Raw genomic sequence first — 9,712 nt, 5'->3', positions numbered from 1 at the left:
GGACCTCAGGACCAGAGATCGCTGCTGCCCAGCCGCAGCCCGGCACAGCGCCCACGCCAGGGGCCCTGACGCCCGCGTCCGGGCCGGGTAGGAAGTCAGAGTCATTGTCCGAGGTCGAATGGAGCTGTTCAGTCGGTGCTGGCTCAGGAGACGCCGGTTTTCTCACCCCAAAGGCCGGGGGGGGGGCGGGTAAGCGGGGGGGGGGGGGCACATCTGTGCTGACAAAACCCGAGGAGAGCCCCCCACTAGCCCCCACGTTGTTTATGGTCACGGCTACGTCCATCCTGACAGCTCCGGGCAAGGTGGGTTGGTTGTGGTTTTGGTTTTGTCAGTGGTGGGGCTTGAACTCGGGGCCTGGGCGCTGTCCCTGAGCTTTTTACACTCGAGTGTGGGGCTCTACCACCTGAGCCGCGCAGCTCCACTTCTGGCTTCTCGGTGGTTCATGGGAGATCAGAGTCTCCTGGACTTCCCTGCCCGGGCTGGCTTCCAACCCCGCTCCTCAGACCTCAGCCTCCTGGTCGCTGGGATGACGGCGTGACTGTGCTGCTCAGGTCGGGTGTGAGGCAGTGGCTAAAGCGCGGTTCAAGGCAGAGCCCGGGGTGTGTGTTTGCTGCGGGAGGAGGTGGAGCCTGCAGTCCCCTGCATGGGCAGCAGGGGGCAGCGCTGCCCGGGACGCGGAGGCCCCAGGCCCGGGTCTCTGCGTCCCTCCCCTCGGCTTTGGAGGGGGGACCTCACCTCCTTCAGGATGGGGGACAGGGCTCCCTGAGTTCTCTGGCCTCTGCGTTGGGGCACTGGGGACCTCCAGGCCCAGGGGACCCCCAGGGCAGAGCCTGAAGCCTATGTCATCCATGTAGATGATTCCGGAACCCAGGGAACGTCGCCCATGATGAGCAATTCCAGACGCCACCCGAGAAAACCCAGTGATGTCTGTGCATATATTATTCTGTGTTACACTACACGTAGTCACACAGAACATACAACTAGGTAGATTCCACACACACGGGTTTTTAAGTTGAGGAGTGTCTACTTATACGACTACGAAAGGAGTACAGCACATTTATCCCCCCCCCCCCCCAGTCATAAAATCTAAAGGAGCTGAATGCCTGTCACGCACGCCTGTCATCCTAGCAACTCAGGAGGCTGAGATCTGAGGATCAGGATCGCGGTTCAAAGCCAGCCCAGGCAGGAAAGTCCGTGAGACTCTTATCTCCAATGAACCATCAAAAAGCCAGAAGCCGAGGTGTGGCTCAAGTGATAGAGCACCAGCCTTGAGCCAAAAAAAAACAAAAACAAAAACAAAAGCTCAGGGACAGCGCCCAGGCCGTGAGTTCAAGTCCCAGAATGGGCACACACACTAAAGAAGGGCTAGGGAGGGGAGGGCCAGGGCCGGGACCAGGCCAGTCTGGTACTGAGCCTTGAACTCAGGTTCCTGGGAGCAGGCTGCGGGCTGCCCACCGTCCATGGGGCTCCGGCCCCCACCTCGCCCCCCCTGGCCCCCCCACCCCCACCTTCAGTGGCTTTTCTCCCCTAAGCCCCATAATAGTTTTACTAAAATCCCCTTTTGATGGGAAAACCCCAGCTGGACACAGGGTCCCGGCACACACACCAGTGTGCACACCCTCTCCCGGGCACAAAGGCCACCAATCAAGTGGAAAATGTGCCGGGGCCGCAGGTTTGGGTCTGCGATTATTTTTAGGGGATTACTGGAGAAGAATGGGAGGTGGCAGGCGGGGACCCCCCCATGTCCCCCACCCCCCTACCCCCACCCCCTGCTTCCCACCCTGGGGCCTTCCCTCCCCAGGGGATTCCAGAGAGTGTGGCAGACACATCCGGTCCCATTTGGACCCCACCCCCTTTATTTTGTCGGCCGTGGGTCTTGAACTCAGGGCCTGGGCGCTGTCCCTCAGCTCTTCAGCTCAAGGCTGGTGCTCTACCACTTGAGCCACAGCGCCACTTCTGGTTTTCTGGTGGTTCCTTGGAGATAAGAGACTCACGGCCTTTGCTGCCCGGGCTGGCCTTGAACCATGATCCTCGGATCTCAGCCTCCTGAGCAGTTGGGATGACAGGCGTGAGCCACCGGCACCAGGCTAAAACTTGTTTTTTGGGGGGAGGCAGAAGGGAGGGTGCACGAATGGGAGGGAGGGGTGAGTGCTGTCATCCTGTTCAACATCCAGGCGTGGAGATGGAGCCGGGCGGTGGGGGGGGGGGGCAGGAGAGAGCGGAGGACAGCGGGAGGGGGCGCAGACCCACACACGCGGTGCTCATAACCACAAGTGGAACAGAAACCCCAGGCCAGGCGCCGGTGGCTCACGCCCGTCATCCTGGCTACTCAGGAGGCTGAGATCTGAGGATTGCGGTTCAAAGCCAGCCCGGGCAGGAAAGTCTGTGAGACTCTTATCTCCCATTAATCACAGAAAAAGCCAGAAATGGAGCTGTGGCTCAGCTGGTAGAGCGCTAGCCTTGAACAAAAGAAGCTCAGGGACAGTGCCCAGATCCTGAGTTCAAACCCCAAGACTGGCAGAGAGAGAGAGAGAGAGAGAGACAGACAGACAGACAGCAGAAAGAGACAGATAGACAGAGAGAGACAGAGATGGAGACAGAGAAAGAGACATAGAGACAGAGACACAGAGAAACACAGAGACAAAGAGATCCCGGGCTCGGTCAGGGAGGTATGTGTACAAGCCCAGAAAAAAGGAAGCAATGACAAATTCCCCAGATCCTTCCGGAACCATCAGCCCTGAAAGTTCAAAGTCAGCGCGCATTTCACACTGAACACCAGGCTGCGCCAAAACATAAAGAAATCCAAGTCCTCTCTGCACAGCCTTGCGCCGCCCCCCAAGGCCGCCGCCCCCCAAGGCCGCTGCCGCACGGTCAGGTTTCACCTCGCTGCTCTGCGTCTCCCCCCAGAAACCACGCGAGCTGGCGGCAGAGGCAGGAACACGGCATTTAATACGTTGGCAGCTCGGTCCTGAGTGCAAATCTCCCGTCGGTGCTTCCCGAGGGCGGGTGTTGGAGAGGCTTTCCGGAGTGGTTTGTGTGATGCTGGGGATAGAACTCGTGGGCTGGCAGACCCTGGCCTGTGCTCCACCACTGGGCCACCCCCAGGCCTCAGAGGGGGTCCCCGGAGGGGACCTCCCCGTACCGTTTCCCACCGTTACTCAACTGCTTCACCCTTCTTAAAACCATTCTGAGGCGGGCGCCGGTGGCTCCCACCTGTCATCCAGATAGTCAGGAGGCTGAGATCTGAGGATCGTGGTTCAAAGCCAGCCAGGCAAGGAAATTCAGTGAGACTCTCATCTCCAATGAACCAGGAAAAAGCCAAAGTGGAGCTGTGGTTCAAGGGGTAGAGCACCAATCCTGAGTGGAAAAGCTAAAAGACAATGCTCAAGCTTTGAGTTCAATCCCCAGTTACTGGCACACACACACACACACACACACACACACACACACACACACACACACACACACACACACACAACCACACAACCAACCAACATCCCTTTGCCCCACACTATACAAGATGATACCCACAGGAAAATCACACACTTGAGACCAGCCCGAGCTACACCAACAGACCCCGTCTCCCAAACCCTAACCAACACAGCCAGGAAAGCCACGCCCGGCCCGACGGATCCACTGGACAGGCCCACAGAGAGGTTGGGCCAGCTGGCTGCGTCACACAGCTGGACAGGCTCCGCTCCCTGATTCCGAGCCCTTCCCCCCATTTTCAATCACAGCAGCTCGCCTGGTGTTTGGGGGTTTGGTTGTTGTTGTTTTAATTCTAAGCCAGCGTCAAGGCCTACCAGTTCAGTTCTATGCTGCGGAGGTTGGAATCCGAGTATAAGAAAGTTTGGTATATCAGTGTCAAGTTATCCATCATAAAATGCCCACACAATCCAGTGCCCAGAACCCCTGCAGTTTGTCCAAACACCCCATTTCCGTGTCTCCCTGGGGGTCAGATCTGTACACACAGACAAGAGGGCTGGGCTCTGGCGGCTCACGCCTGTCATCCTAACTACTCAGGAGGCTGAGATCTAAGGATCGTGGTTCGAAGCCAGCCCGGGCTGGAAAATCCATGAAATCCTTATTTCCAGTTAACTGGCAAAAAAGCTGGAAGTGGAGCTGTGGCTCGAGTGATAGAGCACCAATACGTGAATAAAGAAAGCTCGGAGCCAGAGGCTAGGCCCTGAGTTCAAGACCCAGGACTGGCACCAGAGAGGAGGGGGGTGGAGAGAGAGAGGAAGGCTCAGCACCGCTTCTGTGGCCCCCAGTTTTGTCTCTCAGGCCTTGGAGGGGCGTGTCTCTGCAGGGCCGGTGTCTGGGGGTTCCCCCCCCACCCCCCGCGGGAGGAAGGGCTGATGAGGCAGCAGGGAGCCGTGAGGAGTCTCAGGAACAAGGAAGTGTGAAGCTCAAGGCTGAGATCCAGGGCAAACATGGGCCTGGAAAAAGATGCGGCCAGATCGGGCTGTGCCGGGCCGAGCTGGACTGGGCAGGGCTGGGCCGGGCTGGGGCCCAGTTCATTCCTCTCCCTGACAGCTGGGATCCGGGATCGGGGCCTGCCGTTCCCCAACGCCATGGTTGTCATGGAACCCGCGGGGACCCGGTGTGTGTGTGTGGGGGGGCCTCACCCCCCCTTCCTCACCAGCTCCCCACACAGCAGTGCAGTTTGGAAGCCGGGGGGTGGAGGCTGAGAAGCTCATAAACCCTCGATGGAGTCCGGTCCCTGACAGCGCAGCGTGCACGGGGCAGGGTCAGCGTGATCTCCAGTGCACACACGTGCACACGCACGCGCAAGATAAAACCCAGACTCCCTCCTGCGCGGGGTGTGTGTGGGGGGGGGTCAGAGGCCTGCCCTCTCCCTGAGCTTTTCCACTCAAGGCTGGAGCTCTACACCTCGAGCCACAGCCCCACTTCTGGGTTTCTGCCGATTCATGTGAGATAAGGGTCTCATGTATCTGTCTGCCCGGGCTGGCTTCAAACCTGGATCCTCAGCTCTCAGCCTCCTGAGGAGCTGGGATGACAGGCGTGAGCGCCGGCGCCTGGTGCATCTTGGCATTTTGAAGTGCTACCTCTGTAGTTTTGGAACGAGGCACACCGGGAAGAGCGAAGGAGAAAGGTCGGCGTGCGCGTAGCGGCCTGGACAGAGGAGGCCCACGATCCAGCCCTTTCCTGGCCCACAGCGGCATGGCTGAGAAAGTCACGTCCTAAATGCACGCACTGGAAGAATTTTCCAGAAGGACGTTGGTCCTCAAACCTGCAGCCACGAGCACACTTCATTATAAAGCTAAGTCCTCACCGGGCGCCGATGGCTCCCGCCTGTCATCCCAGCTACTCGGGAGGCTGAGATCTGAGGATCCCAGTTCAAAGCCAGCCCGGGCAGGAAAGTCCGTGAGACTTTGATCTCCAGTGAACTACTAAAAAAAAAAAAAAAAAGGTGGGTCCGTGGCTCAAGTGGTAGAGCGCTAGTCTTCAGTAAGAAAAGAAGCTCAGGGACAGACAGCGCCCAGGCCCTGACTTCAAGCCCCACAACTGGAGAAAAAGAAAAGGCCACACAGCTGACCTGTGCTGGGGTTCACTCCCCAAGGATGTGGGGGCTGGCTCCTGTCCCCCGGGGTCGGAGGCCTTACCCTCCCCTCCCCCCCGGCCGCTGCCCCGTCCAACCATCCCCTCCTCCTTCCAAACTGCTATACCAAGTCTCCGGAGGGGTGCAGGTCTCCATCGCCACCAAGGAAAAATCCTGCGAGAGAGCGCACAGGGGCAGGAAGGGGTGAAGCACCGTAAGCTGCGCTGACTGGAGAGGCTGGAGGCCGGAGGCTGGCGGGTGGAGGCCGGGGCGTCTGCCCGCCGGCCCGCGTGCGGTGCTGTGCCTGCAGCTTTCCAGATGTCTCGGTGTTCCGCATTTGCCTCTTCCCCTCCCTCCCCTCCCCTCCCCTCCCTTCTCCTCAGGACCCAGCAAATCCAACAACTGCCATCTCCAGATAACTCAAAAGTGTCTGTGGGGGGGGAGGGGTGGGAGAGAACTTTCTAGAAAAGGCCACCTGCCCTTTCCAGCTTCAAGCCTGGCTATCATTTCCAGGCCGCCTCAGTCCTCTTTGGACTCTTCACAGGTGACAGCTCCAGCATCTCCATGCGGGATGCTGCACCCGTGGGGACCCAGGGGAGACAGGCCGGGGGCGGGGATGTGGGCACCCCCTCCCCAGGCCCGCCGTGAGACGCGGAGTCCCACCTGAGCCCCCCCCCCAGCACCGGCCCCTGCCCGCCCTGTCCCCACCCTCCCGCCAGCCTGGGCCGCCAGCCTCAGTGGACCCCAGGTGCAGACAGGAGGGACCCATGCTGGTGGGTCTCGTGCGTGGCATCTGGAATCCCTGAGGACTGGACTCGGAGCCAGGACCCAAGCGACCATGAAGGAAGGGGCCGGGCCCAGGGAGCGGGGAGACCACAGAAGAGGGTCCGGCGCTGCCCCGAGAGACAGGCGGGTCCCGGCGGGCGGCGGGACCCGAGCCCAGGCAGCCGCCAGCCCCCAGGTCAGGCCGGGCCGCACGGGGCAGGTGTTTAAATTTAGCCAGGTAAACAGCCACCCAGGGGTGGCCCAGCCTGCCCTGTGGTGTGCTCTGTGGAAGGAAAAGTCCTGGGACTTGAGCTCAGGGCCTGAGCGCTGTCCCTGAGCTTTTTTGGTTTGCTCAAGGTTGGTGCTCTACCACTTGAGCCACAGCTTCACTCCCAGTTTTTTGGTGGTTCACTGAAGATAGTCTCATGTCATTCCTGCCTGGGCTGGCTTTGAACCTCCATCCTCAGACCTCCGCCTCCTGAGCAGCTGGGATGGCAGGCGTGGGCCACTGGTGCCCAGATCCACACAAAGCTTTCTGTTCCCACGGGCGTCTTCCTCTGAGAGGAAGAAGGATTGTCTCAGCACCGGACGCGTCCCCACCACACCACCTCGGATGCTGGGTGCGGCGAGCACAAGGCGCCGGGACTGTTCTAGAAGTAAGGTCAGCTCATCCCAGCAAACCACACAACCTTCCAAAGCCCACTAGTGTTGGGAAATATTCCTCCCTCGTCACCACAGGACTGATACAGGACCACACACACACACACACACACACACACACACACACACACACACACACACACACACAACCTTACACACCTTCAGCACATACACAGAGCCTGGGAAAGCAGGAAATGAACTGGAGCTGTTTCCAGGATGACAGAGTGTGTTGCGTCCTCCGTGTGTGTGTGTGTGTGTGTGTGTGTGTGTGTGTGTGTGTGTGTGTGTGCACACCAGTTGTCCCTGAGCTTTTTTCACTCAAGGCGCTCTACCACTGGAGCCACAGCTCCGCTTCTGGCTTTTAGGGGGTTCCTGGGAGATCAGAGCCTCACGGACTTTCCTGCCCGGGCTGGCTTTGAGCCGAGGTCCTCAGATCTCAGCCTCCTGAGTGGTGGGATGTCAGGGGTCAGTCACCAAGATGCCTGGCTCTTTGTCATTTAAGAGAGAAAAGGTGGGTGGGAAGGTGGCTCAGTGGTAGAGTGCTCGCCTCACATGCACGAGGCCCTGGGTTCGATTCCTCAGCACCACATAAGTAGAAAGAGCCGGAAGTGGTAGAGCACCCGCCTTGAGCTGAAGAGCTGAGGGACAGCGCCCAGGCCTTCACAGCCGTCCTTTGGGACTTCCAGGCCCCTTCCTCCCTGGGCCCCTCTTCCCCCAGAGCCTCCAAAGCCTCCTGCCAGTGCCCACGAGGAACCCCCCGACTGCCGCAGGGCCCCGGGGAGGTCTCGCTCGGCTTGGCCCCCCCTTGCCCCCCCTCCTTGCTGATGCAGCGACACACGGTCTGTGTCCAAAATCCAACAGACACGAATTTGAAGGAAAACCAGTCCCCGGCCTTCCACCACGAATCGGACGGGGGGCTCAGGGCTTGTGGGTAGCCGGGACGGGTGTGGGGCGTGGAGGGGGGTGTGGGTGTGGGTGGAGGGCTGGCACCTGCGGCTGAGCCTCTGTGAGCCCCGTCTCCGGGGTGGCCGGGTGGCCTTCATCCAGGGGCGTCGGGGGCCAGCCCAGAAGGGAGTCCCCCCACCCCAGCCAGCGGTGGCCTGGCCCTGACCGCAGGGGCCTGGCTGGGTGGCAACCACAGCCATTTTGGGGGTGGCTGGGAACCTGGGGGGCGGCAGTTGCTGAAATCCTCCCGGCCAGGGACAGGAGAGGCCGGTGAGCGAGGCCCTGACCCCCTCCCACGCCCGCTGGTGGATCTGCGGAGGGGGGCGGACGTGACACGGACACCCGAGGATGCGGACACCCCAGACTCCAAGGGCACGGACACCCCAGACCCCGAGGACGCGGACACCCAGACCCCGAGAGCGTGGACACCCCAGACCCCGAGGGCACGGACACCCAGACCCCGAGGGCACGGACACCCCAGACCCCGAGGACGCGGACACCCAGACCCGAGAGCGTGGACACCCCAGACCCCGAGGGCACGGACACCCAGACCCCGAGGGCACGGACACCCCAGACCCCGAGGGCGCGGATACCCCAGACCCCGAGGGCGCGGATACCCCAGACTCCGAGGGCGCGGACACCCCAGACTTCGAGAGTGTGGACACCCCGGACCCCGAGAGTGCGGACACCCCAGACCCCGAGGGCGCGGACACCCCAGACCCCGAGGGCGCGGATACCCCAGACCCCGAGGGCACGGACACCCAGACCCCGAGGACGCAGACACCCCAGACCCCGAGGGCACGGACACCCCGGACCCCGAGGACGCGGACACCCAGACCCCGAGAGCGTGGACACCCCAGACCCCGAGGGCACGGACACCCCAGACCCCGAGGGCGCGGATACCCCAGACCCCGAGGGCGCGGATACCCCAGACCCCGAGGGCGCGGATACCCCAGACCCCGAGGGCGCGGACACCCCAGACTCCGAGGGCGCGGACACCCCAGACCCCGAGGGCGCGGATACCCCAGACCCCGAGGGCGCGGATACCCCAGACCCCGAGGGCGCGGATACCCCAGACCCCGAGGGCGCGGATACCCCAGACTCCGAGGGCGCGGACACCCCAGACCCCGAGGGCACGGACACCCAGACCCTGAGAGTGTGGACGCCCCAGACCCCGAGGGCACGGACACCCAGACCCCGAGGGCACGGACACCCAGACCCCGAGGACGCAGACACCCCAGACCCCGAGAGTACGGACACCCCAGACCCTGAGAGTGTGGACGCCCCAGACCCTGAGAGTGTGGACGCCCCAGACCCTGAGAGTGTGGACGCCCCAGACCCCGAGGGCGCGGACACTTGAATGCGAGGTGACCCTGGAGCCCTGAGGCGCGGTGACCCTGGAGCCCTGAGGCGCGGTGACCCTGGAGCCCTGAGGCGCGGTGACCCGCCGCCGTCCCGGGCTCGGCGCCGCCGCCGTCCGGGCGGGTCCCTGGCCGCGGCGCGGACCCCGCGGGACGTCGGGCCGGGCGCTGGAGCCCGCGGCCCAGCTGCGTCCCCGCCCCCCTCCGCCGCCCGGGCCCGGCCGCCCCGCGGCGCTTACCTGTGTGTGGGCCGGGGCGCGCGCCCCTCTCCGGGAGGCCGGGGGCCCGGGAGCTCGGGGCCCAGCGGGAGAACCGCGCGCCGGGCTCGGGCTGCGCGGGAATCAAGTTTCCGCCCAAGTTGGCGGCGGGCGCGGACCTCAGTGAGGGGCCGCGGCCTCAGTGCGGGGCCCCGCCCCTC

The 9,712-nt window shown here is 62.5% G+C and overlaps 1 protein-coding gene across 1 annotated transcript; it reads left to right on the top strand.

The window, feature by feature from the left end:
• Positions 1-8,281: 8,281 nt before the first annotated feature.
• LOC138804542 (retinitis pigmentosa 1-like 1 protein) lies at positions 8,282-9,293 on the top strand. Its single transcript, XM_069988880.1, has 2 exons — positions 8,282-8,684; positions 8,770-9,293. Exons 1-2 carry the CDS (start codon positions 8,282-8,284, stop codon positions 9,291-9,293), a joined length of 927 nt encoding a protein of 308 aa, XP_069844981.1.
• Positions 9,294-9,712: the final 419 nt, after the last annotated feature.

This window comes from Dipodomys merriami, unplaced genomic scaffold (genome assembly GCF_024711535.1).
Source record: "Dipodomys merriami isolate MVZ:Mamm:240054 unplaced genomic scaffold, mDipMer1.0.p SCAF_368, whole genome shotgun sequence".
Lineage (NCBI taxonomy): Eukaryota > Metazoa > Chordata > Mammalia > Rodentia > Heteromyidae > Dipodomys > Dipodomys merriami.
Note: the sequence above shows the minus strand (reverse complement) of the source record. Positions and strands in the feature narration are given on the sequence as shown.